Here is a 27,537-nt window from a genome sequence, read left to right as displayed (position 1 = left end):
TGTCGAAAAGCATGGGGGAAAGGGAACATCCCTGCCTTGTCCCCATCGTTAATTTTGAAGAAATCTGAAGCTGTACTATTAACCAATGACTGGGATCTGGGTCTATGATAATTGGCCTTTATCATTTCCAGAAATTGGTCAACAAACCCAAAATGACGCAATGTATTCATTAAAAATGACCAGTCTACTAGGTCAGAGGCCTTCTCAGCATCAAGTGCTAACTCGAACAACGGGATTCGCTTCTTATGTACTTTTTCTATGAGCCGGATAACCCGAAGTAAGTTATCATGAGTCTGGCGAGATTTAATTAACCCAGACTGGTCAGGTTGGATCAGTTAAGGTAATATCTCTTCCAACCTATTAGCTAATATCTTAGTATACATTTTAGCATCCAAATTAAGTAATGCTATTGGCCTAGAAGAGGCACATTGTTGGGGGTTCTTCCCTGGTTTGGAGATGACTGTGATCAGTGCTTTACTCATCGATCGGATGAAACTATAGAGTTGAAGAGATCTGTCACATAGGGAACAAGGTCCGGAGTGAATGTTCTAAAGAATTGAGCATTAAAACCATCTGGGCCGTGAGCTTTATTAGGTTTGAGAGAGTCTATGGCTTTTTGTACTTCTTCTTTATCAATGGGGCCATTGAGTGTCTCTTTAGTTTCAGGGGAGACCTGCGGCACGCAAAGCTCATTTAGGTATCTAAGGTGTGCACTTGGATCTAATGAATCAGTAGTATACAATTGTTTATAATACTCCCAGAATGCACTGGCCTTCCATTCCTCACAGTAATTAATTTGCCCTCTATTGCCTCTACCCTCTATTGTCTCTGATCTGATCAGCCCAATATAGTCTTTCTCCTGTTTAGCTCTTAATGGTTTTGCCAGTAAGGAGCCAATTTTGTTACTGCTTTCGTATCCAAATTATTTGATGCGCAAGAGGGTACTCTCTGGTTTAATAGTATAGATTGCATGCAGTTTCCCTTTCAACTCCACAACTTTTCTCTGTAGGGTACGGGAGGGAGAAGACTTGTGAGCCCTCTCAGCATGCAAGAGCTTTTCCTCCAAGTGGCCACTGAAATACATTGGCATGTATAACCGCTTTGAATGCATCCCAAGTATTCAAATATGAGGTCTCCTCAGAATCATTCATCTGAAAGAATTCCCATAGCATCTTCTGGAATTCATCCCGTACGCGACTACATTCATCTGAAAGAATTTCTGTATCATCTTCTGGAATTCATCCCGAAAGAGACTATCTCAACTGAATATGTTTTGGTAATACCATCTTCGGTACCCGGAACGTGGAGTGGGTGAATTAAAAACGGTCTCTAATGGTGCATGATCTGAAAAAGTAATCGGATATATCTTCTCCGTTAGGACATTGTGGTGTAATTGTTGACTTAGTAAAATGTGATCTATTCTAGAATACGTCCTGTGGGAGTGTAAAAAAGGGTATAACCATGTCTATTGGCATTGAGGGTCTTCCATAAATAAAGTAATCCCAGGCATTTAAGAGCTGATTTTACCCCTTTTGTGAAAACCCGTTAGGGGACCTGTGGGGGTGAGTTGTATTTATTAAGGAAGCCTATATCAAGTTAAAGTCCTATATTATGTCCCTGGTAGCAATTCCAACCAGCATAGAGAGCAATGAGAGAAGAAAACTCCTACTGCCCGGAGTTGGGAGCATACACCGTGGCTATGATACAAGCATGAGCCTTTAGGAGGCCCCTAACCATTAGAAACCTCCCCTCTTTACCGGCCTTGGTGTCCTGCACTTGGAAATGGGCTGAGGTGCAAATCAGTAAGGCTACCCCATTAGGTTTTGTTGTGGCAGACGATTTATAAATAAGGTGGTATATTGTATGTCTTAAGCGGTGGTCATCATTCTACTTAAGTGCTTTTCCTGTAGGGCTACTAGGTCAAAATGGGCATTTCCAAGATATTTCCATTGTTGCTTCCACTTACTGGGGGAATTCAAGCCCCTAACATTCCATGTCAAATAAGTAAATGCTATGAATCTAGACTAGAAGGGCTCGTAGAATCCCTAATTTCCTTCTCCTTCGTGTGGAGCCTTTTCCGCAGGGGCCCCCATGTCTAGTTTCTCCCCTGCCCCCAACCCCTCACTCCCATTTCTCCAAAAGGGGTTGTCACTCTGTCATGCAAAGAACATAAAAAAATATAACACTATTGTTGGAACCTGGGATGTCAGGTCACCTAGGGTAGCCTGGCCTAGGGTAAGACACAAATACTAGAGGCACATGTGCGAAGGTTGCAAACCACCCAGCAGTAAATCAACGCAATAACACCTAAAAATGACACACACCATTGTTGGAAAAATACGTGCTTGTTTATAAAAATAATATACTCTGCTTTATACCTTTGGAAATTACAACTCAGCACATACAGTTGTCATGAAATTTAGTGATAGCACTTTCAGAAGTATCAACTTATCTCATTAATCAGCATCAACAGTACATTTCATGGGGAGGAGCCAAGCTCGCGTCCGAGATGGCCGCGTTTTAGCTCGGCTCCGTTCGCTTTCCTGTCTGGAACGTCTATCCTGTGTTTTATCCTGCCCCGGGAAGTATTCTTTGATAGACTATGGAACTACAACATTTCACAGGCACTTACCGTTTGATCCGTTTGTTCCTGGGTGCCGCGGATCCCGAGCTGCGCCCTTGTCTGCTTCGGGGCCTCCGGAGCGAGCAGGCCTGACACTCCTTGGCGGCGCCCGGGCGGGACGGAGCGCTGTGGCCGGCACTTGGTGGCGGTGTGGGCTCGGTCGGAGAGGCCGATGTGCAATTAGACCGGTAACGGCTATCCGGGCCTGGTCCGGCGGTCCTGCGGCCTGGTGTTGGGGCGCTGCCTTCCATGGACGGGGTTGACCGTATATGTGGCTCGTCTCCCCTTTGTTCTCCGGTCCGGCCATTTTGAGTCCCTCCGCCCGGACTCGGAGAACGGAGCCGGTGGCGTGTGGGGAGCCGGCGACTCGCCTTCTTCTGGTGGCCCCCCTTCCTGCTCTGGTGGTGCCTCTGCTGGTGGTCGGCTGTATCCTGTTTGCCCTGCTGGTGCCCGGACGGGGGTCGGAGTTTGCCGCGGCCCCGCCGGGCTTCTAAGATGGCGGCCGGCCCCATGTCTCTCGGCCTGGCCGAGACTGGCGATGCTGGTCCGCCGCATGGCACGTTTGCTGAATACTGTAAAGGTGATCCTACGCTTGGCGACATCCTCGCCGCCTTGCGCTCCTGGGGCGCTCCCATGGCCGCACCTATCATTGACCTGGAGGAGGATAATTTTGCCGGGCCTGCGGGGCCCCCCTTGGTTGGTGCGGCTTCATCTCTGTTGTGTGCTGCTGGAACTTTCCTGGAGGTCGTGGGCCCGGCGGCCGCCGTCGGAGTGGGTGTACGGATCTCTGCTGCCCGCCTTCATCCTGAGCTCCCCCCTGTGCCGGGGGTCCGCCGGCCGGGTCCCGTCCGGACCGTCCTCGTTGGATCTCCCTTTCCTTTTTTGCCTCGAATGGCCGAACGAAGATCCTGTGATTGCTCCGCCGGATCGGCTTTCCTCATCTTGTCGCCGGAACTGTGCCTGCTTTGCCTGATGTGGTTGCCGTCCCTTCCTGTTCATCCGGGTCGCACTCGATATGGCTTGTGTGGCTTGCCGATCGGACTCCCTGTTATTCACCTCCTGTTTCGCATGATTTGGTTCCTTGTGTGTTGGACGACTACAGCTTGTGATAAACAAGGACAGGGATGAGATGAACTTGCCTCGGTGGACTATTATCTTGCGGTATGGTTGGATGATCCGTTTGTGATTGTATGACTATGTTCGATTCTCCTTCATGTTCCTGGAGTTTATCCTTGTGCTTACTATCTTCCCGTGGGCTCTGAGTATTTTCGGACGGGGGGGAGGGAGCTGATGGGGTTTTGATAATATGGCTCCTCTCCCGTTGTTCCTTCCCTGTTTTCCCTTCTTCTTTTTGTCTTTGTGGTTCTTTCTTACTTATTTCTTCTATATTTCGGGTTCTGATTAGGGCGACAGGCACGCTGCCGGGGGGTAGGCCATAGCCTTCTGCAGGGGTGCAGGGTGGGATGTGCGGGGTGGGGGGGGGGTCTGTTGTGTTGTGTTTTCCCCTCATTCTTTTTGGTTCTATGGCTCTTATGTATCCCCCCTTTTTTCGAGACGCGGTGTCGGCGTGTGGCCCCCTGGGGTGTGTTTGCTAGCATGGGCCTTCTGGTATCCCTGCCGTCACTGTTTACTGCGCATTCATTCCTCCTGTTACCATTAGTTCCATGTACCGGTCTATTCTCGAGTGCTTTGTTAGCCGTGGGGCGCGTACAGTGATGCTGCGTTCTTACTTCTCTCCCCTTTTTTTCCTATGTCTTCCCCCCCCCCCCCTTTTTTTCTCCTCTCCCCCTTTTTTATTTCCTTCCCAGGGTTGTTGCAACAGAGGGCTCTTTGTTTTTGCAAGTCTAATTTTAGTTTTGTGTATTATTGTGTGTTTTCGTAGTGGTGGGAGGGCGCTGGGCAGCGGTTGCAATTGCTTATTATTGTGGGACTCACGTTCTGTCTTTACCAAAATGTAACTGTTCTTTTTGAATTTTCCTGTGTTTGATACTTCTGCTTGCTCGCGGCCCACCACGGCCCTCTGGACTTTACGGATTATCATTATTCTGCGACACCCTTTCTTCTATTATAAAATCAACCTTCTCTCATCCTGTTCGTGATGTTTGCTCAGTGGCTTTTTGCCTTTGCTTCTTGTATGAATTGCTGTGATATCCTCTTGGTGCTTCTGTACTGCCTGATATGCCTTTTTCATTGTGGTGGCCGGCCCGATGGGTTGTAGGCCCGTATCTGTGAGCGCTTTCTGTACAATAAAGGTTTAAAAAAAAACAAAAAAAAAAAACAGTACATTTCATTTAGTCAGGAATATTAAAAGACTTTCTCAGGTTCACAGCACAATCCCCTTACTGCTCCATTTTCAGATGCAGAATTACACTTCCCACCAACTCCACTCCTTCTGAGGACAAGCTGCCACAAATTGTCAAGCACCAGAGGCTAGAAGAGAATGACACAGAAGACTAAATAAGCCTCAGTCTCCTTCTGCCCCTCATGAATATCTTAAGTTTCCTGAGACTGTAGTCTTGGCAGATGTGCGGTTATACCAGTTCCTCTACCCCTTTCCAAGCGCAGGAATCAGTTAGCGCTGCACCACCTTAGTTAGTAGGGAGTTGAACGACCCAGGGCACAGTCAGCTCTCCTATGCCACCCCCTTGGGCTTCCCCGCTTACTTGTCAGTGGGCCGGAAGGTGCGTTCCACGGTAACACCCCCTCGAGGTAGGGTTATTTCTGGGCAGAAATCGGGCCTCTTCGCTCCCTCACGGAGGAGCGGAGGCCCTTGTCAGGGAAACTTGAGGCACTTCGTCAAACACCAGCCGCTCGGCGGAGCCGCTCCTTCCTTGGCGCTCTCTCGCAGGGCCTGCCGACGGTTCTCCCACCAGGGCGCAATCGCGCATGCGCGGAAGAGAGGCGTCTCGGCCTCAGAGACTGCTCCGGCGTCCTGCCACCAAGTAGCGTCTTCACCGCGGGCCTGCTCGACCCTAGGCCCCTCCTGTGCTAACCACTGGCTCAGCTGAAATCATGCGCAGTAGCGCTAGAGAGAGTTGGTCAGCTTGCTAGCTTTTCTCTCTCCTTTGGAGGCGCTGACACGGAGCGCGATCGATGCCCCAGGGGTCCCGCTCTCAGTTTAAACAAAGAGAACTAGATCCTAACTCCTCACTCTTCTACCTCATAGGATGAGAGGCTTGCCACACGCCACAGGACCAGTCACTAGTAAGGAAACCTCAATGTCATTTAGAGGAGGTGCTTCCTTCTCACACTAGAGAGAGGAGGGGGATAAAAGGGGGGCTCCTCCAGGATAGAGCCACAGAGCTCTTCTATAGCACTAATCCTCTAACCCTCCTTACTGGACAGACTTAGGGGCACAAGGGATCTCTTAGTTCAGTTCCCAGTGCAGGGTCCTTCTCAGCTCCACAGACTACTGGAATTAACCCCCTCACCTAACTGTCCAGGGTCAGCAGGATGAACTAACTTGGCTAGGACAACAGGAATGGGAGGTAGAAAAGCCTTGACAGAGGGCTACCCTTGTAGAGCAATCCACCCTTCAGGATCCTACCCCTACCAGTCCTCAGCCTTCACTCTAGCTGCTCCTCACTGACAGACAAAATGGCTGTCCAGCATTCCGCCTTTTATAGGCTGACCCTCAGAGGTCCAGAAGGGACCAGAAGGTTCTGGAACGCCCTATTCTACTCTATGGGACAGGTTCTAGGTTTGGCAGTTAGGACAGTTGGTAGCCACCATTTTGTGACTCCAACTATTTCCTTGTCAGGAAAGGCCTCTAGGCCTGAGGTGAAAAACTATGAGAGGGGGAAGAACACCTATCCCCTTGACCAACACCTTGAAAAAGCTAGTGGACACAACAATTAATAAAGGTTTGAGGGGCAAAAAGGGGACAAAATAAATAATAAATTGGAGGGACTACGCAAAAAGCCAGACAAGTCTAACACGCGTCCCCCCCAGCTGAAAGTGGGGAGAGCTACTCAACCCCTTGGGAGTCCTCATCACTAAGGCGGAAATACCTGGAGAGACCGTCTGCGTTGGCGTGGTCCATTCCAGGCCGATGTTCCACCCGGAAGTCCATTCCCTGTAGGGAGATGGACCACCTCAACAGCTTGGGATTCTCCCCCTTCATCTGCATTAGCCAACAAAGGGGGCGATGGTCAGTCTGAACCAGGAAGTGCGAGCCAAACAGGTATGGCCGCAGCTTCTTCAGAGCCCACACCACCGCAAAAGCTTCCCTCCCAATTGCACTCCACTTCTGTTCCCGGGGAAGCAGTCTCCTGGCTAAGAAGACCACAGGCTGATCCAGGCCCTCTTCATTTAGTTGCGATAACACTGCCCCAATGCCATGTTCTGATGCATCTGTCTGGACAATGAACTCCTTGGAGAAGTCTGGGGCCCTCAGGACCGGTGCTGCACACATTGCCTGCTTCAGTTTCTCAAAAGCTTGCTGACAAGCTTTCGTCCAAACTACCCGTCGAGGTTGTTTCTTTGAGGTGAGCTCTGTGAGGGGCGCTACAATAGTGCCATATCCCTTCACAAAGCGACGGTAGTAGCCTGTGAGGCCCAGGAAAGCTCGGACCTCAGTCTGTGTCTTGGGGGGTTCCCAGGCCATGATTGCCTCAATCTTTGCCTGCAGGGGCTGCACTGACCCCCTACCTACCAAGTGTCCAAGGTACACAACCGACCCCTGCCCAATCTGGCATTTGCTGGCTTTGATGGTCAATCCAGCTTGTTTCAGGGCCTGGAGAACTGCTTGCAAATGTTGCAAATGGTCCTCCCAACTGCTACTGAAGACAGCAATGTCATCCAGGTAAGCAGCAGAGAAACTCTCCATTCCAGAGAGGACCTGGTTCACCAGCCGCTGAAATGTGGCAGGGGCATTTTTGAGCCCAAAGGGCATCACGCTAAATTGGAAGTGTCCCTCAGGCGTGGAGAAGGCTGACCTTTCCTTTGCTCCATCTGTCAAGGAGATCTGCCAGTACCCTGAAGTGAGGTCAAAGGTACTTAGATATTGGGCAGCTCCTAGCCGGTCAATTAATTCATCCGCCCTAGGGATCGGATGAGCATCAGTCTTTTTAACTGAGTTCAGTCCCCGGTAATCCACACAGAACCTCAGTTCTGGTGTGGTGCCTGGTGGAGCGGCTTTTGGCACTAGCACCATCGGACTAGACCAAGGGCTGTTGGAAGGTTCTATGACTCCCAGCTCTAGCATCTTGGCAACCTCTCCATGGATGCTAGCCTTCACCTTGCCGGACAGCCGGTAGGTCTTCGACTTCACTGGTGGGCTGTCCCCTGTGTCCACATCATGGGTACACAGGTGAGTCCTTCCCGGGACAAGGGAGAACAACGTAGAGTACTGCTCCAGTATCTGGTGGCAGTCCTCCCGCTGCTCAGGAGTTAGAGTGGGAGAGAGAATTACTCCCTCCACTGACCCATCCTTCTCTTGAGACGAGAACAAGTCTGGGAGAGGTTCGCTTTCCGCTTCCTCTTCCCCATCAGTCACCATCATCAGGATGACCTCTGGCCTCTCATGGTGGGGTTTGAGGCGATTGGCATGCAGCACCCGTAGGGGCTGTCGAGGGGTCTTAAGATCCACCAAGTAAGTGGCCTTACCCTTCTTTTCCAACACCTCAAATGGGCCTGTCCAACGATCTTGAAGGGCACTTAGCTCTCCAGGTTCCATCACCCACACTTTCTGGCCAGGCTCCAACTCCACCGGGTGAGCATTGTGGTCGTACCATTCCTTCATTACTGCCTGGCTGGCCTCCAAGTTGTCAGAAGCTTGCTTCCACAACTTTGCCATTTGGCTCCGGAAGGCCAGCATGTAGCTCACCACATCCTGAGGAGGCTTTCTGGGAGACTTTTCCCATCCATCCTTCACCAGGCTAAGAGGTCCACGCACAGGGTGCCCGTACAACAGTTCAAAAGGGCTGAAGCCCACTCCCTTCTGCAGGCACTTCTCGGTAGGAGAACAGCAAACAGGGCAGGAGGACGTCCCATTTCCTCCGTAGGCTCTCAGGCAGACTTCTTATCATGCCCTTCAGGGTCTTATTGAACCTCTCTACCAGTCCATTGGACTGGGGGTGATAAGGAGTGGTGAACCGGTAAGTCACTCCACACTCCTTCCACATCGCCCGCATGTAAGCTGACATAAAGTTGGTCCCCCTGTCGGACACAACTTCCTTGGGGAATCCCACTCGGGTAAAGATCCCCACCAGGGCCCTAGCCACCACAGGTGCAGTGACAGTCCTCAGAGGAATGGCCTCTGGATACCGTGTGGCATGATCCACCAGAACCAGGATAAACCTGTGACCAGCTGTTGTTGGTGGATCCAATGGCCCTACAATGTCGATGCCCACCCTTTCAAAGGGGGTGCTAACGACTGGAAGTGGTTCCAGGGGAGCTTTCAGCTTCACCCCTGTTTTCCCACTTGCCTGGCAGGATACACATGTCCGACAGTAAGTGTTGGACGCCACTTTCATTTGAGGCCAATAAAAGTGGAGGACAAGCCGAGCAAAGGTCTTGTCCTGACCTAAGTGTCCTGCCAAGGGTATAGCATGAGCCAATTCCAGCAGAAAGGCTCGGTATTGTTGCGGGACTACCAAGGCCCTTGATGAGCCAGGTAAGGGTACCTTGGGTTCACTGTAGAGGAGTCCATCCTCCCAGTAAATATGGTAGTATCCCGTAACATCACCTGCTGCCTGGGCTTCAGCCTGACGCCTCAGTCCCTCAAGGGTAGGGCACTCCCTCTGCCCCTTACAGAATTCCTCTCTGGTAGGTCCTCCCTCCACATGCCACTCAGCAGGGATGGGTAAATCCTCCAGAGAGTCTACTTCCCCCTCCACAGACTCCTGGTCCACCACTGCAGGTGGCCGATCCGTCACATGGGGTGCGGAAGCCGAAGCAGTCTCTTCCTGTCTTCGGATCTGTCCCTTTTTGGCAGCGGGTTGGGCCATTGTTCCAGGCTCCAACCCAGGCGAACTCCCTCTCCGGGCAGCCGCAGACCGTGTGCTCACACAGGCCCAGTCAGGTGTACCCAGCATCGCAGAGTGCGTCCGGTATTCCACCTCTCTCCAAGTGTTGTGCTCCATGTCATTCCCCAGCAGACAATCAACTGGCACGGCAGGGCTTACGGCAACTCGAAGTGAACCTGCAACCCCTTCCCACTCAAAGGGAACCTCAGCCACTGGATAGTGGCCCATTCTGCCGTCAGCCATCGCGGCGGGGTGGAGTACATGGGGAACCACCTGCTCTGGAGATACCAGTTGACTTCTCACCATAGTCATACTGGCTCCTGTATCTCTCAGAGCCTCCCCTCTCTGGCCATTGATGGTGACCCATTGCCCATACTTTGCAGTATTTGGGGGCACCTGGATCTTAGGAACCATCTCCCGTTCTCCCAGGGACACTAAGGTGACACCCGTCCACTCACCCCCCTTATCTAAGGGCAACTCCTCCCCGAGCGCTACACTAGCTACTCCCGGTGGTTTTCCTCCGGTGGGAGGGGGTGGTCTCTTTGGGCATTTGACATCTCCCTTATAATGTCCAACACCACCACACTCAAAACAGTGGAGAACCCTTGGCTGCTGGCTTTGGCCAGGATTAGGGTTTCTGGGCGGGTTTACCTTAGGGGTGAAACCTGTTCCCTTTCCTTGGAAATTCTTTAGGGGACCTTTAGAGAACTCCCTCTTTTTATCTCCCCCCCTCCTTCTTCTGGGGGGCGCCCTGTCCGGCCTTTTGGGAATCCCCTCCAGTCCCCTTTGAGGACACCCGGGTACTTGCCCAGATGTCCGCCTCCTCTGCAAGCTTCCGGGTATTGATCAGCTTGCTGTCCACTAGGTGTTGGCGCAGCTCGGGAAAGCATTTCTCAAGGAGGTGCTCTTTCTAAAATAGATCATACAACCCCTCATAGTCCTTCACCTCACTGCCCTTTACCCAGCCCTCTAATGCCTTTCTTGCATAATCAAGGAAGTCCACCTAGTTCTGAGTGCTTACCTTGTGGCTCCCCCGGAACTTCTGACGGTACCTTTCTGGGGTAAGCCCAAACTTCCTTACTAATGCTAGCTTCATGGTGGGGTAGTTGGTTTGCTCCTCTGGTTCCAGGGCCAGCAAGGTGTCCCGGCCAGCAGGAGGCATGTATTTATACAAACCACCCCCCCAGTGCTTCTCCTGCACCCCATGGGCTCTTAAGGAGACCTCATAGGCAGCCAACCACTTGGCTATGTCATCTCCCTGACTAAAGCTAGCAATAAGGTCTTTTGGCAAATAGGGTCTGGACTCCCTAGCTGTTTCTTTGGATTCGCTGCCACCATTTATTACAGGAGAGGGCCCCCTTTGCAGGGCCTGGAGTTCCAACTCTTTCAACCTGAACTCATGAACCATCCTCTTCTCTTCCTTCTCCTGCTCCAGCTTAGCCAACTCCCATTTTAATTGCCTCTTTTCCCTCCTGTCAGCGAGCTCTGCTTCGGTTAAGCCTCCCCCGGAAACACTACTGCCTTTCCTGGAGTAGGACCCTGGTCCTGGGAGTAGGTTTTCCCCCTCAGAGTGGAATAATCCATCTATCTCCACAACCGGGTCCCGGTCTGTCCCTTCATCCTCCTCCTTCCCTTCTTTGTGTGCCTCCACCCAAGCCCTTAGACTGGTCTGGAGTTCCCCCTTCTTGGCACCATGCTTAAAAAATACCCCCATTTTCTGGCAGAAATCTTTCAGCTGAGCCACAGAATAGGTGTCTAGGTTTTCTAGTGCAAACTCCATTTTACAATAGGCAATACCAAGTTATACACACAAGGAAATTTGAGTTGCAAGGGCAACCTGAAGCTACCTCCACCCCACCACCAGGAACAAATTTGGAAAAACAAAAGCACAAATTAGGAGGGCCGCTAGGAGAAAACTCCTGGTGTAGTCTAGTGAATTACGCTCAATTACTACTGAGTAGTTGCAACCACAGTCAGGATCCCACCGCTAGACACCAACTTGTTGGAACCTGGGATGTCCGGTCACCTAGGGTAGCCTGGCCTAGGGTAAGACACAAATACTAGAGGCACATGTGCGAAGGTTGCAAACCACCCAGCAGTAAATCAACGCAATAACACCTAAAAATGACACACACCATTGTTGGAAAAATACGTGCTTGTTTATAAAAATAATATACTCTGCTTTATACCTTTGGAAATTACAACTCAGCACATACAGTTGTCATGAAATTTAGTGATAGCACTTTCAGAAGTATCAACTTATCTCATTAATCAGCATCAACAGTACATTTCATTTAGTCAGGAATATTAAAAGACTTTCTCAGGTTCACAGCACAATCCCCTTACTGCTCCATTTTCAGATGCAGAATTACACTTCCCACCAACTCCACTCCTTCTGAGGACAAGCTGCCACAAATTGTCAAGCACCAGAGGCTAGAAGAGAATGACACAGAAGACTAAATAAGCCTCAGTCTCCTTCTGCCCCTCATGAATATCTTAAGTTTCCTGAGACTGTAGTCTTGGCAGATGTGCGGTTATACCAGTTCCTCTACCCCTTTCCAAGCGCAGGAATCAGTTAGCGCTGCACCACCTTAGTTAGTAGGGAGTTGAACGACCCAGGGCACAGTCAGCTCTCCTATGCCACCCCCTAGGGCTTCCCCGCTTACTTGTCAGTGGGCCGGAAGGTGCGTTCCACGGTAACACCCCCTCGAGGTAGGGTTATTTCTGGGCAGAAATCGGGCCTCTTCGCTCCCTCACGGAGGAGCGGAGGCCCTTGTCAGGGAAACTTGAGGCACTTTGTCAAACACCAGCCGCTCGGCGGAGCCGCTCCTTCCTTGGCACTCTCTCGCAGGGCCTGCCGACGGTTCTCCCACCAGGGCGCAATCGCGCATGCGCGGAAGAGAGGCGTCTCGGCCTCAGAGACTGCTCCGGCGTCCTGCCACCAAGTAGCGTCTTCACCGTGGGCCTGCTCGACCCTAGGCCCCTCCTGTGCTAACCACTGGCTCAGCTGAAGTCATGCGCAGTAGCGCTAGAGAGAGTTGGTCAGCTTGCTAGCTTTTCTCTCTCCTTTGGAGGCGCTGACACGGAGCGCGATCGATGCCCCAGGGGTCCCGCTCTCAGTTTAAACAAAGAGAACTAGATCCTAACTCCTCACTCTTCTACCTCATAGGATGAGAGGCTTGCCACACGCCACAGGACCAGTCACTAGTAAGGAAACCTCAATGTCATTTAGAGGAGGTGCTTCCTTCTCACACTAGAGAGAGGAGGGGGATAAAAGGGGGGCTCCTCCAGGATAGAGCCACAGAGCTCTTCTATAGCACTAATCCTCTAACCTTCCTTACTGGACAGACTTAGGGGCACAAGGGATCTCTTAGTTCAGTTCCCAGTGCAGGGTCCTTCTCAGCTCCACAGACTACTGGAATTAACCCCCTCACCTAACTGTCCAGGGTCAGCAGGATGAACTAACTTGGCTAGGACAACAGGAATGGGAGGTAGAAAAGCCTTGACAGAGGGCTACCCTTGTAGAGCAATCCACCCTTCAGGATCCTACCCCTACCAGTCCTCAGCCTTCAATCTGGCTGCTCCTCACTGACAGACAAAATGGCTGTCCAGCATTCCGCCTTTTATAGGCTGACCCTCAGAGGTCCAGAAGGGACCAGAAGGTTCTGGAACGCCCCATTCTACTCTATGGGACAGGTTCTAGGTTTGGCAGTTAGGACAGTTGGTAGCCACCATTTTGTGACTCCAACTATTTCCCTGTCAGAAAAGGCCTCTAGGCCTGAGGTGAAAAACTATGAGAGGGGGAAGAACACCTATCCCCTTGACCAACACCTTGAAAAAGCTAGTGGACACAAAAATTAATAAAGGTTTGAGGGGCAAAAAGGGGACAAAATAAATAATAAATTGGAGGGACTACGCAAAAAGCCAGACAAGTCTAAAAACTATTAATCTAGAAGAACAGGAAATTGAAGATTCCCTAACGTTTTGTTGAGTCATCAACTTAGGAAACTTCAGGGGGTGGACACAAACCAGTTCTGTCACCCCACAAGTACAAGTAAATGATTACCTTCCGCTGTTAGAAAGGATATATATAATTGGTATAGAGAAAATGGAACAGTGCAAACCTCTAAGTCCAGCGGATCCATTGTCTATGAGCCACCAAGTGCATTCTTTATATAGCAACAACAACAAAAAAAGTATACCTTATTGTATCTATTGGGGGTAAACCAGATCTAATGTACAGTTTTTCAGCAATACTAGTTGTTTACCCCATTTGGGGGAGGGGCCCTTCCTTTCTCATTTCCTAGGGGTTTTACCTCCTTTCTTTTATATGTGCCAGGTCCTTGGTGGGCGCTGCTTTCGGGTCTTCTTCGTCACTTCTTCCGCTTATCTAGCCCAGCTTGGTGAAGCTACGCCCTCACGACCCAGGAGGACCGCTTTTTACGCCATCTAGGTGAAATTGCATTGTTTGTTATTATATTCAAAGGCTATACCAAAAGGATAGGTCCACCTATGTTTGATCTGGCGAACTTTCAAAGCTGCAGTGATTGGACGAAACTACAAACTTCGAGCTAAAGCGGCCAGGGCAACATCTTAGAAGAGTGAGCTGGTGTCAACTTGGAATTCAATAGTATGATATTTCCTAGCTCTCTGGAGAACCAATTCTTAAAGAATTGGTTCTCCAGAGAGCTAGGAAATGTGAAGGAGCTAAATTGTACAAGGATAGCTCTGGTTTGCCTGCCCTCTCCAGGAAGCCGGTAACCCACTCTATGAACATACTCCAACCTCACCGCCAGGTGGTCATCTCCTAGTTGGTTCGAAAAGAGACCCACCATGAAGGCCTCCAGGTCTTCGCTGTCTTCCTCTAGGCCCCGCACTCTGATGTTGCCCCAGTGGGAGCGGTTCTCTAAACCTTCCCATTTGAGTAGGGTAGATTGCAGTTGGGCCCTTAAAGCGGCTGCCCACTCCTCTACCGAAGCCAGACGTTGTTCAGTTTCTTGATATTTTTTTCTAGATTCAGGGTACGGGTACCCACAGAGCCTGCAGTAGACTGGAGGGAGACCAGGTGCCTTAAACGTTTCAAAGGAAGCATTAATGTCTGTTTTAATTTCCTCTCTTAGCTCTTTCTTAAAGTCTCGAAATAAGGCTAGGAGGTCGCCTCTAGTTAGTGCTATGTTTACTTCCAGAGGTGGCATTATTTCCCCTGCTCTGGGCTCCGTCAGGGTGAAATAGCTCGAACCTTTATTGACCTGCACTCTTTTCGGTTTCATAGAAGCTTGGGGGTAGGTCGGCGTATCGCTGCTGGATGTATACCATGGATTCCAGGGCAATAATATCTCACATCCAGCTCAAAAACGCTCACTGGGTAGACCGTATTAATCTGAGTTCATATAGCAAGGTCCAATCGAAGACTGCCAAGTATACCCCTGGGGACTTTCCAATAATCTCCTCAAATCTTCCTGAAAATTTCTCCCACGGCAACCTCAGAACATTCACCTTTCGTGGGTGTGGAGTCCTCTTCACTCCGCAGTCGAGTAATGAGTAGAGATGTTGCAGAGGCATTGTGGAGGACTACTGCTCCCAGGGGGCACGATCAATCGTATAGCTCCCAGAATCGTCCAAATTCAACGTGCAGGGCCCAAAGGCAACAATCTTGAGAAAGGAGCACTCAATTATTAATCTCCTCCCATGTCCCTCCAATTCGTTGCTCATATGTCGATTGTCCCACATATCACAGCTCCCGGCTACTTATATGCCATCAAGGGGTCAGGCATTCAAATCCAAAGCTTTCCATACAAAAGGGAAAAAAACGTATCTCTCCTTCATAGTTGTAGGTTCAGACCCGCGCATGTCGTGCATATTACCTCAATCCCTGCCAAAGAGTCCCAGGATGACGCATCCTCCCACTGCCATTATGTGTGCCGTTTACCTCAATGGAACCGCGAATAAGTCGGGGGCGTTGGCGCACTCCGCAGAGCTCCTGACCGAGAGCAGGTCCAGGTCAGTGCGTCTTGTTGCGCTGGAGCACTGCGGCCTCCACTGCAGCTCCAGGCAGCTGTCCCCGTCTGGGTTGGGCTCAGGGCTCAAGTTGCGGCGGCCATTTTCCCTGTTGGGTCGCACCGCTCTCCACACTGTTTCTCGGTCTCTCTGCTCTCCCCAGTGGTCGAGGAGTGGCGGAAAGGTTACTATTCTATTCTGCTCGCCCACCGCTCTACATTTTAGTAAACTTGATCGGTGGATGTGTGCGGAAAAGCTCCAATTCGCAGGGTTATACACTGAGCCTACCTGGAACGCATCCACACAGCCATGATGGTAGGCCACGCCCCCGGTCCTGCATTCTGGACGTCTTCCTCTTAGTGATGGAATGGAACCCATACTATTGAATGATAACGGACTGCCCCTTGGTTCCACTGTGCTTGCAAAAGAATTAAGTACAGGCCTCCCAGGTGTATGGGGAGTGCCAGTGTGTAGGGCAGGCTCCCACTTCTGGATCATGAAAGGAATGATGTTGGCCCTCTGGTCACTCTGTAGACCTCTGCTGGGAAGCTGGGCTGTTCGATGTTGTGCTTCCTGGGATGTCTGCTCCGTGAACTGCTCTCACAGTGTCTCTCCAGTCGGCTGGGCCGTTCGCTATGTTCCATAATTTGGTCTCTCCTGACCAGTGCAGTCCAGCTGCTGGTACAGGCATGTACATCTTCTTCTCTTTCATAACAGTCAGCAAGGCAAGTCCATCGTCTCTGGCCCAGTTGCAGAGAGATCAGTAACTACACAGATGTTCCAGTTCTGGTCTAACTTTCATCCTTCCCTGAATAAGACTCTTCTGGGTCCAGTCGATAAAGATGAACCAAGAACAGCCTGGGAAAACTCTTACCTATATCACTCTGATGGCTAAGCATGCACTTCCAGAACCAATTAGAGTGGCTGCAGTTTTAAAAGCCCCAGCCCACCTCTAGTCATGGGCAGAGGCTTTCCCCAGGGAGAACAGGTAGGCAGTCTGCGCAGAGAGGTAGGGGTAAAAAGGCCTATTCTGCTAATTATAAACATACTTCCTTTCCAGCAGTCACCTTGCCAACCCGAGTAAGAGAGCAGTAACTACTCCCACACAGAAAGCATTCAATTTAGGTGCTCTCTGGCATTAGACCTGCTCTGACGCAGATAAAAATGAATGTTGATGAAGGGAAGAATCTCTTCTGGGCCTGTATGATTGTCAAGCTCATCAAGGGCAAACTACACCGGGTTACCTATAACCACACGCACGCGGGATAGCACAGCTTAACCAAAGCAATACAGAGTACTACAGTCCCAGCAACCTCTCTTTATCTTACCGAGGCAAAACAATATTCCTTGTTCTTGGTAAGTTCAGCACTCCGTCATATTTGCATAGACATTAGGGGAATTTACCCATTACTGGTGGTAGAGAGCCTGGTAACTCTACTCTTATTGTTACACTAAGGCACAGAAGAAAGTGCAGGATCTTCCAGTAACAGGAATGAGCTTTCTACAGGGTTTATTAATGATCATTTGATCAAGTACAGCTCTCTACCAGCCAAATCTTTGCCTCCTTCTAAACCATTTCAGGTGTTCACTACCTCAAAGATCGATGAGCCCGTATTGACTTTCATGGTTCGTCCTCAAATAATCTTTCAAGATGGTTCCTTTGATTCAGTTCCTGTTAGTCCTACAAAGAGGGCTTATGCAGGATATTTCCCCTATCCCTTTTCTTTTCCCAGATTGTTCCTCAGAGGATCAAAGAATTTCAACAACCTACACTTTAGGAGAGATTGCATCATCTTCCTGTATTGTGCACAGTTCATTAGCCCTCGCCTTTTGTGAGAAAAAGGGCAACTAAAGCCCCCACCTAATGCTGGGTAGACTGCTGTACTTTGGGTTGTTATGCCGTATGTGGAAGCATTCTTCCGGAAGTCCTTCACATTCAGGCTTTAATTTGGAGTGAAGTGCCTTCATTACCTAATGGCTAGGTGGTTGCAGCCAATTAAGTTACTCTCTGTATGGATCTTAAAGACTACTTTCAGTTATCCGTTCCTGATCAGATGCTCCTTTTGGCTAAGCAGTTTGTCAGATTTTAAGTGTTTGGTCAGTGGCCTAGCATACAGGATTTTCAAATGCCTTGAAATCTTGCTATAACTCTGAATAATCAGAATCTGGATCTAGCAATTAAATAAAGTTACTTAATATTCTAATTTCTTGTTTCTAACTGCAGATGCTTCACCTTTGAATATCCCCCAGGCACCAAATTCGATCTGGAATGTGGCAATTTGCTGTTTAATCTGGCATGTGGCGTTTTGCAGTTAATCTCCATCCCTGAGCTCTGATGTCAGTTCCTTTTTCTCTGCTTGGCGAGAATCTAAAGCTCCGTACTCCGCTTTAGTTGATCTAGTAAGCTTTCCACGAGGGTTGGACAGTGTGCTGGGAATAATGTCCGTCTAAATCCTACAGGCTGCAAAAACTGCAGGAAGCCGAACCCACACAAGGGGTGTCTCTGATACCTGAGATTCAGTCACAACTCTTGAAAACAGTGAAACGTGTACCTTCATGCACCCAAAAGCAATCCAGGACTAGGAGGCAAAGCTTTACATGGTCAAACACCAACACAGGTTGTAGTAGAAGCACATGTCTCGCTCCAAGTTGTGGGCACAGTCTCGATCTCTGTCTTGGTCACAATGCGTTACTAAGAATGATCTACTTACGGCTTGGAATCTTCAGGTAAATCGAAGTCAAAGCATAAATACAAAAAGACGAAGCAGAACACGATACTATTCAGCAACTCTAGCTCAAAAGAGAAGCAAGGGTTTGAAGGTGAACATCCCATCCCTTCGAAATACCAGGTTCCAGAAAAGATTCCTCACCTAGTCCCTGAATGTCTCCAGTTCCCCAGGCCGTCATCCATCTTGGAGCGAATAGTGATTTTCAAGGAGGCCATGCTGCAAAGCTTTGATGCGAATCAGACTCTCTCTGGTGTGCCTTAAAAGCTACAGGGGCCTCAAGCCAGATTACTGCTGTTGGGTCCTCCCCCCCTGTCTCCTTGGGACCCTTTACCAGGTCCATACTGCCCCAGTACACACGCACACACTGGCCCCAAGATCAATGCTAGTTCCTGTTGCACTGATGCTGATCTTGACCCTTTCGGCGCTGATACAAAACTGTGCTCATTTCAGACCCCAAATCAGTCTTAGCCCAAGCTTTACTGATGTCGTGCTATGAAAACACAAAATGGCAAATGATTGTCATAGCGCCCGACTCGCACCTCACGCCTTTACAACGACACAATTATAATGAGAGGCTCCATTCTTTTTTTGGCTCAGATTCTGACCTCATACAAGAGGCACATAGGCTCTGTAGGAAGCTGGCTCTTTCCAGGATATATCAAAATGAGATATATCATGCAAAGCGTCCAGGAGTTCCCTTGTAAGCAGACAGAGGGCTTATTATTGGAATCCCAAGGTGCTATGCTAGGGGGTAGTGTGGTCCAGCAGCCTTGTGCTTATCACAGAAGAGTGCAAGACATCTGAAAATGCACACAATGGTCAATAAATGAGATACACAACTCCAGGAGATCCACACCAATTTATAAAAATAGCAAGTATCTTTACATATGTTTAGGCATCAAAAGGAAATCATTCAGGTAAGTATGTTTTAAAGAGAAATACATTTCATCTCAAAAAGTCGACACAGTGCACAGTTATGCAATGTTAACCTATGGAAGGAAAATCATATGCGGTTAACCAGCTCGTCAGCGACTTACGACTTACTTCATTCTCTTGGGTAAAAAGGGGAGTACAGAGCAAGGTCGAAGGCAGCACCAACAGGTCACTCCCAAAGCCTCTAGGGCAGCCGGGTGCAGTCGTGCTAGTAGCGTTGGGTGCTCAATACAAACCAATAGGGATCGGTCCATTCACAAAGAGGCTGCAGGAGGGGACTGAGAGGCCTGTCTAATGAAACCAACGAGTGGCTTCGATTCTTGCAATGGAGGACATGGGGACACCTTTGGTCCTCTTCTCCATGGGACGGGCGTCCGGGTGCAGAGGGCCCTTAGGGTGTCTGATTTCTCCGTCTGACAACTCTTGTGGTTGAGGGGGGCCAACAGACTCTGCAGGCACCGTCTGGTCGTTCACAAGGAGTCCCTCCACAATGGACTCAGTACCTTGCAGGGCTTGGGAGGGAACCACGCTGACACAATTGCCCCACTATGACACATGCTGGGGGGCTCAGATGCAGTGGTACTTGGTGACATCATATTTTGGGGATCTGGAGTCCTCGTGGTCCTTCATTTGCTGTCTGGTGGATGCAGGGGACAGTTCCACTGTCCCGCGGGAGGTATTGTTTTTCTGGGTTTGGGGGACTCCACAGCTGCAGGACAAGTCAACTTTTGGTGCAATGGGTGAAGTCTGCAGGCAAGCCGGCTGGGTTGGCGCCAAGTTAGTCGCTGGGTCTTCTTTTCTTGCTGTGTGACTCTTCTTATCCATGTTCTTTCTTCAGGTCATCAGGATCTGCTCTTCTGGTGCCAGCGACTCACCTAAATACTTAATTTAGGGGCTTTGGGGGAGTGTAGGGTAGCAGCCACTGGGCTACTGACTTTTGGGGTCACTACACCCCCTACTTGACTACTTCCTTTTGGAAGTAGGCATAACACTGTCCCAGAATTCTTAAGTATACCATCGCAAAGATGGCTGCTTCTGAAAAATCGTGTCCACCTCTGTTTAGCCCACCTTAGGGGTGGTGCTAGCCTGAGGGTGGCACGCCTACCTGACTAGCTAAATTTCCCGCCTGTCCAGGTGCCAAGAGGGCTCTGAACAAAGGAGATCAGCTTACTCTCCTGTGAGGGGAGCCAGATGCCATTTCGAGGTGGCAGCTCTTTGAAACTTTCAAAGTGAGAAGGGGGAATAAAATGGTCCCAATCCCGTACTAGCCATATTATTGAGTGCAATATGCATGAGTAATTTGTCCTGGACAGTGGGTGACCCCCATCCCACTAGTGAACTGAGAATATCCAAGGTTTATCAGGACAAATTAAAAGTTTGGTAGTCCAATAGTGGGAATAATTTCCAGAAGCAATTTTTTATGCAGTGTTCTTTTATGTACAGTTACCAGAACTCCTATTTAGGAGACTAGCCCAAAGTGATAGCCAACACGTGTTTCACCCCCTTACATGGCCATGGGAGTAAAATGTATTTGTCTCTCTATAGTCCAATGTGTCCGTGTTTCTATGGAAGAATATCTATTTTATCGGTGTGTAAGCCTTGGGGCGGAAAGTCTCTGCACCCGGCGTCCAAGCTCTTTGAAACTTGTCAGCCTAGGAAGGCTAATCAGCAGGTCATCCTGTGGGAGGGAGTGTGACACCCTCTTCTCAGACAGGTTTTTGTTCTGGGTCTCCTAAGAGCAAAAGGGTCTCACATTAGGAGGTTAGAACAGTGTCTTGGTGGCAGGCTGGCAAAAACCAGTCAGCGAGCACACCAGAGGCTGGTAGGTTTTCATGGGGCACCTTTACGGTGCTCTCTAGGTGCATGTATTGGTAAATACAAGACTGGAATCAGTGTGGGTTTATCATACCAAACTTCATTATTTTCAGTCAGGCCACCATGTGGCTGGGGAACTCGGTTTCACTGGTGTGCCAGGGGGTACCATTAATAGGGACTTGAAGAGGGTGCTAAAAGTTTTGCCAATTGGGGGATACAATTGTACACTTTGGGGAAAGAACACTGGTACTGGTGACCTGATTAGCAGGAACTCGGTACTCCTCAGTTAAAGTTACCATATAAAAAGTGGGGGAGGGGGTACTGCAACGAGAAGCCAGCCCCTTACAGGCTCCCTCTGAAGAGTCATGGGCTTTTACCCCCCAATACTCTATTGATGCACGATACTAGGATTCATAAAATGCCAATGGGCTAGAGGCCTCCCTGAAATGGAGCTTGACTCACCACCTGGGCCACCAATGGAAACAAGTGGCGTATTTGCAGGAGTGGTCTAGAGAGTAGCTAAAGTGCTAGATCTGCAGTTGCCCTCCATTGAGGCAAAAAAATTCTGACAGAAATTCTTCTACCAGAATCAATGTCATTCGAGCCCTGACTACCATTTAAAGATGCCCTCACTGATTCTTTCATGGACTTATGATCCATGCCTTGTTCTTGCCCAAAAGTCAGCCAGCAGTAGCATGGCAACATAGACCTGCGCCTAGTGATCCGTACTTCCTAACCAAGCAGCCTACATCTTAGAGGCTCATTCGGCAAGCCTCCACTATCAAGGTCAATCCTTATTCGTTCTCAAACATTCCTGCAGAAAAGGACTCCAAGAGGATTAAATCATTTGTTAAAAGAATGTATTCTTCTGTAATTTGGCGTAAGGTCCATAAATGCAGTTTGTTTACTGTTCATTACACATGAGTTGTAGGACATGGCCAGTGAGGTGTTGCCGGTGTTCTCTTGAGGACCCCAGAGCTTCTCTGACTCGCATATACGTGATAGATTGGATGCCATGAAGTGGGTAATCCATTCAGGCCTGGATATGGCAGGACGTTTGTTATGTTATGTTATATATCACTTATAAAGCGCACGTACACCAGGTTGGTTTCATGGCGCTGCTTTTAAGATGCCATAATCCTGAACATTAGTCATATGCCTGTCTGAACAGCCATGTTTTTAAGAGTCTCTTAAATCTCAGGAGCAGGAGCTAATTTCTAAGGGCAAGGAGTGCCAATATCTAGGGCCTAACACGGCGAACCTAGTTCCGCCGGTACGCTTCAACCTGAATGATGGAGGAGTCAGGAGATGCAAGTGGGCCGATCTCAGATTGCGAATAGGAATTTATCTTTTAATAATCCTGACAACAAATTTGGGGCTCCTACCATTGGCGTCAGTTTGTGCTTAGAAGGCACGTATGCATAAGGTTGGCGAGATTTGGCTGGCGATGTACATGTATCCTTAATGGATATGCTCTTTGATCAGTCCAAACTCTTTGGGGACAAGTAAAACTCTGGACTGGAAAGATTTAAAGACAACCGTGGAACTGCATGCTCTTTGGGGTTATTAATGCCACCAAAACAATTTCCTCATCAATCCTGAAAATTCAGAGGCTATTGCAGGGTGCTAGCCTTTGGGTGATGTCAGCCTTCCCAATCAGAGGTACAGCTGTCCGTCTAGTCCTTTTAGGCCAAGAACATGGCACATGCAGACACAGCACGGGTAGCAGGGATAACAGTTTTCTCCTGCTACAGTGACTACCAGGCTGCTCACGTTTATCCTCATGCCAGTCCGGTGGGTAGCAGGATTCAATATTTCGTCCCAGCTGGAGATCCATTACAGTAGAACCCCTCTCAGAGGATTCCATTAATTGGGACAGTACTAGAAATGGTTGTGTACAAGGAACCTCTGGTGTCAGTGGGCTTAACATCAGGGTTGAAGCTCTGACACCACATTGATCCCACAGGAGATGACTGAAGATCTTCAGTGGTGGATGACCTACTGAAGATCACTGAACTCCTTCAGACAGACAGGCAGACACACACACTCTATCGTTCGCTCTCGCTCTCGCTCTCTCTCTCGCTCTCGCTCTCTCTCTCTCTCTCCCTATATCTCTTTCCCTCTCTCACTTTCTCTCCCTCTCTCTTTCTCTCTCTCTCTCTCTCCTCCCTCCCTCTATCGCTCTTTTTCCTCCCTCTATCAGAGCTCATGGTAGTGACAAATGCATCACTATTGGATTGTGGAGACACCTAATGGAATTTTAGATCTTTGACCTCTGGTCTCCCTGGGAAGCGAACTCCATATCTACCTGCTGCATCTGGGGGTGATCCGCTTGCCCATAAAAGCTGATACAAGTGCTCATCAACAACACTGTGCCATGTGGTGCTGCAACAGCTGGGGCATGATGGTAGGCCACGCCCCCGGTCCTGCATTGTGGAGGTCCTGGGCCCTGTGCTAGGAGGCTCTTCACCTCTTAAAGTGGCTGGAACAACAGGCCATTTTTCTGGTCATCAACCACCTCGCAGGGTCTCTGAATGCTAGAGCTGACAAACTGCGCAAGCTTCATCTGCCAGATGACAAATGGAGCATCAACCCAGAGGAGATGCAGAGTGTCTTTGGTCAGCAGGCAGATGCTTAGCTAGAGCTATTCCCCACTGCTTAGAACACACGTCAGCAGTTTTCAGCACTGGAGTTTCCTATGAAATGCATATCAGCTGGAATGGGATGAAGGACTCCTACACATTCCCACCTCTACTGCCTTGGGTACTGAAGAAGATCAGGTAGGACCAGAGCCAAGTCATCTTGATTTCAACAGACTTGACCAGAAGAGTGTGGCACCTATATCAGCAACTGGGCTGCATCCTGCACCCATATTTCCACAACCTACACTCCATGCGAGAGAAAACAATGTTCCTTATTGCCATCTTGTCAGCTCACCGCATGAGTGAACTGCAGATAGGTGCTGTCAATTCAAATACCCTACACCACTGCCTTTCCAGAAAAGTTGATGATCAGAACTAGGGCTGCCATCCTTGCCTAAGCTCAGGCTATTCTTCTGTGCAGGCCACTCAATTACTTTGCCAGTATTTTTTGCTCCAGCTTAATCATAGAAAGAAATTCCATCTTCTTGATCCAGAAAAGGAATTAAGCGATTCAATCGACTGCTTGAAAGACTACCGGATAGACACTCCGTTCTTCATTGAAAACAATGTTCCTTATTGCCATCATGTCGGCACACTGCATGAGCGAACTAAAGGCAGACGCTGTAAATTTAATTACCCTACCACATTTCTAGACTAGTTGGTGCTAAGAAATAGAAAACACTTGCTGCCTATAGTCATGATATCCTTCTATGTAGGCCAATTGATCACTTTGCCACCATTTTAGCTCTCCCAACCCATCGAAAGAGGATCCATCGCCTTGATCTAAAAAGGGAATTAAGCTATTCTATCAACTGCGTGAAAGACAATCTTATAGACACTCAGTACTTCATTGCGTTTTTAGGCTCAAAGAAAGGCAAGGCGCTGCAAAAGAGGAACCTGTCAAGAAGTGGATAGTCCTTTGCATCAAGATCTGGTGCACTGGCCACCCTCCTGGATTTCTGAGAGCTCATTCCATCAATGCTGTTGATAGAAGTGGTGCCTGTTCTTGACAGCTGTGATGTGGGCATCACAACGTCCCCAACAACGCTGAGGATGCCTGACTTCACCTTGGGGGTGCCCAGAAGTGGGTCACCTCACAGGGAAAAGCCAGGAAGGGTTCCTCAGCGGTATTCGTACAAGCGCTGAGATGCCTACGGGTAGTCGTGCGCTATACAAGTGCGTAATTATCATTATCATTATTATATAAGTTTACAGGGCACTTCTCCCTTGCCAGCCCGTTCTAGCAGGAAGAATGCTTTGCTCCCTTGATTCTGCAGGACTTTTTGATTTGAGTCCACTCCACAGACCCTCCACATTTGGTGGGTACTGTTATGGTATGTATACTAAAATTGAGTAATCTGCTGTTAGAAGGATTCATTGGAAAACCTGGGCTTAATCTGTAACAAAAAAAAAATGCCAGAGCAACCCGTATTTTACACTGGTCCACTGCAGGTGGCACAGCCCTTTAGCCCACATGTCACTTTAAGCTGCAGGTTTAAGTCAGAGTTTTATAATTGTTTAAGATATGTTAAGTAGATAAATTCTCCATTAATGGACTATGCTTAAAAATATTCACAATGTGGTGGACTCTCATAAGAACATGTCAGTGTTTACAAATAAGTGCCGGTACCGAGCACTTATCAAAAAATTAAGTATTGGGAAGAACAAGTTACTTTTAGTAATACTCTATCTGGTGGATAATCTATCTAGCTGCTAATTCCTCACTACCGACCTATCTTCCCATTTTATGGAGTGGCTTCTTAAACATCTAAAAAAGGTCCCAAGTTAGAGATCACCACAGTTTTGCAACAGTTGTGCTGTACTATGTGTCCGAAGGTGTGGAAAGGGAAAGAGGCAAGAAACTGAAGTTGGGGCACAGGGGTGGTTATTATATGCAGCTCTGCACCGTCCCTGCTGGGGCCGTACAGGGTAAACGTGGAGCCACACAATGCCACCTGCTGGCATGCAAAGCACTGCTGTACTAGATTTCCTTATCCAATCTGGGACCCGGGAATATTCAAAAGGTGAAGAATCTGCAGTTGGGTATTGTATTTACCAAAAATAGCACAAGTATGTTGTTCATTTCTAGGTCCAAATGCCTCGAGATGATCCATCCACCAACCAAGTACACTATTCATAGGGTATAGATACAGAGAAAAAGAATACAGTACTTGAAGTGCAGAGCGTAATACCCAGAGGGAACCATGAATGTCCAAAGGCTTCCCTTTTGAACCTTTTTTTTCTGTGCAAAAGTAATGTGGTGCCTTTCATGTTGCATGCAGGAATCCGAAAGAAGGGTACCAAGGAGTGGGATAACTGGTGTCCCTGTAGTAAGTTAATTGGTGCCATTTCATAGGCTGCTGACTTTGGCACTTGTCTATTGGTGAAGCCTGCTCTTATCTCTCATAGGGGGAACCTCCTGCTAAGAAGGCGCGGGCAAACCCACAGGTCTATATGGACATTAAGATTGGGAACAAACCTGCAGGCAGGATTCGTTTTCTTCTGCGCTCGGACATCGTGCCTATGACTGTTGGTGAGTACATGCAAGTATTTTATGTAACTGTGTGCAGGACACCACAGTATGTTAATATATTCTTGATACTGAAACATGCACATGTATGCAGTGTGTGTGTGTGTATTTGTTGGATACCTTTCTATGTAGTGGGATGCTGTGGACCACAATATGTAAGCATGTAGACACATGCATAGTGACGCTCTAGTAATTACCTATGTTTTTCCAGGTTCCTGTGCTTGCTAAGCACAGATCCCTCGATGTCATTGGTAATTAGGTGTATAAAAAGTTGTTATATCGTTATTTTATTTCTACAACCAAGGTATACTTAATAGCAGGTAAGTGATACTTCTGATACAATGCTGCTGTTCAGAATACAGTGTACTCTTGTTTGGCAGGAACATTTAGATTACCATTACTATTGAGAAAACCATTGACTAACTGTTAAAAAGCACTTGAAATTACTGTTAGATTACTTATGGGTTCCTTTGCGATTACTTCTCTAGTTTAGCATGAAACAGACTCCTAATACAGTATAAGCAATCCAGGACATTAGTAAGCAGGGGCACCTCGGTGGGGAGCTGCTCACGGGCAGGCCACTTGGTCTTGGGAGCCTAGCTCCTAGGGTTACGGTCAGGGCAAATGGGGGTCCAAGGTTAGCACCAAGTCCATACCACCAGCGGTGCAAGGGCGGCCAGGTGCAGGGTGCTTAGGAAGTGTTGAGAGCCCAATATGATCCTATAGAGGTTGCTGGTTTTGGATTTGGCTGCAGGCTCAGTCCATGAAGTCTTCCGGGAGGCACCAGCAGTTGGGCAGTAAGTTGGAGGGCTCGGGTCCTCTCCTCCAGGGCAGAGGGCGGTTGGATGCAGGGGTGCCTTTTGAGGTCATGTTTCACCTTACTGGGCCACTTGCGTTTGGGGAGGGTCTTGCAGTACATGTGTTACTTAAGTTATTGTTCTAGTTCTTCTTATAATGTCATCTGCATGCTATGATTCCTCTAAAATGTCCACTTACCCTAGTTCCATGTTTGTACTTAACTGTGCGTTCCGTTCTAAGGCAGTTACTTGTTAGCTCCTGCCTGGAAGTGTCCACTTTTGTCTCTCCTCCTGCGCTTACAATAAAGGACTCTGAACTTACCTGCCGTCTCTATGCTCAATCTTCTAATACAACTTGGCGACGATCTAAGACTAACACCGTGTGCAGAGCAGCTTCCTGCTGTCCTTTTTGATGATTTTCTTCCTCACTCCAGAGCGAACCTGCATAGAGCAGAGGAGTCAGAGCAATTCATCTAGCTTGGTAACGAGCGGATGGTCTCTTC

At 48.8% G+C, this 27,537-nt stretch overlaps 1 protein-coding gene across 2 annotated transcripts in view; it reads left to right on the top strand.

The window, feature by feature from the left end:
- Positions 1-27,537, top strand: part of PPIE (peptidylprolyl isomerase E) — a 201,852-nt gene that overhangs the window by 94,412 nt on the left and 79,903 nt on the right. For both annotated transcript variants that reach the window (XM_078680768.1, XM_078680769.1), the window contains exon 7: positions 26,117-26,240. In XM_078680768.1, the coding sequence (XP_078536894.1) occupies positions 26,117-26,240 (124 nt within the window). The remainder of the gene's footprint in view (positions 1-26,116; positions 26,241-27,537) is intronic.

This window comes from Lissotriton helveticus, chromosome 3_1 (assembly GCF_964261635.1).
Source record: "Lissotriton helveticus chromosome 3_1, aLisHel1.1, whole genome shotgun sequence".
NCBI lineage: Eukaryota > Metazoa > Chordata > Amphibia > Caudata > Salamandridae > Lissotriton > Lissotriton helveticus.
The sequence above is the reverse complement of the archived record's forward strand: the minus strand, read 5'-3'. Positions and strand labels throughout refer to the sequence as shown.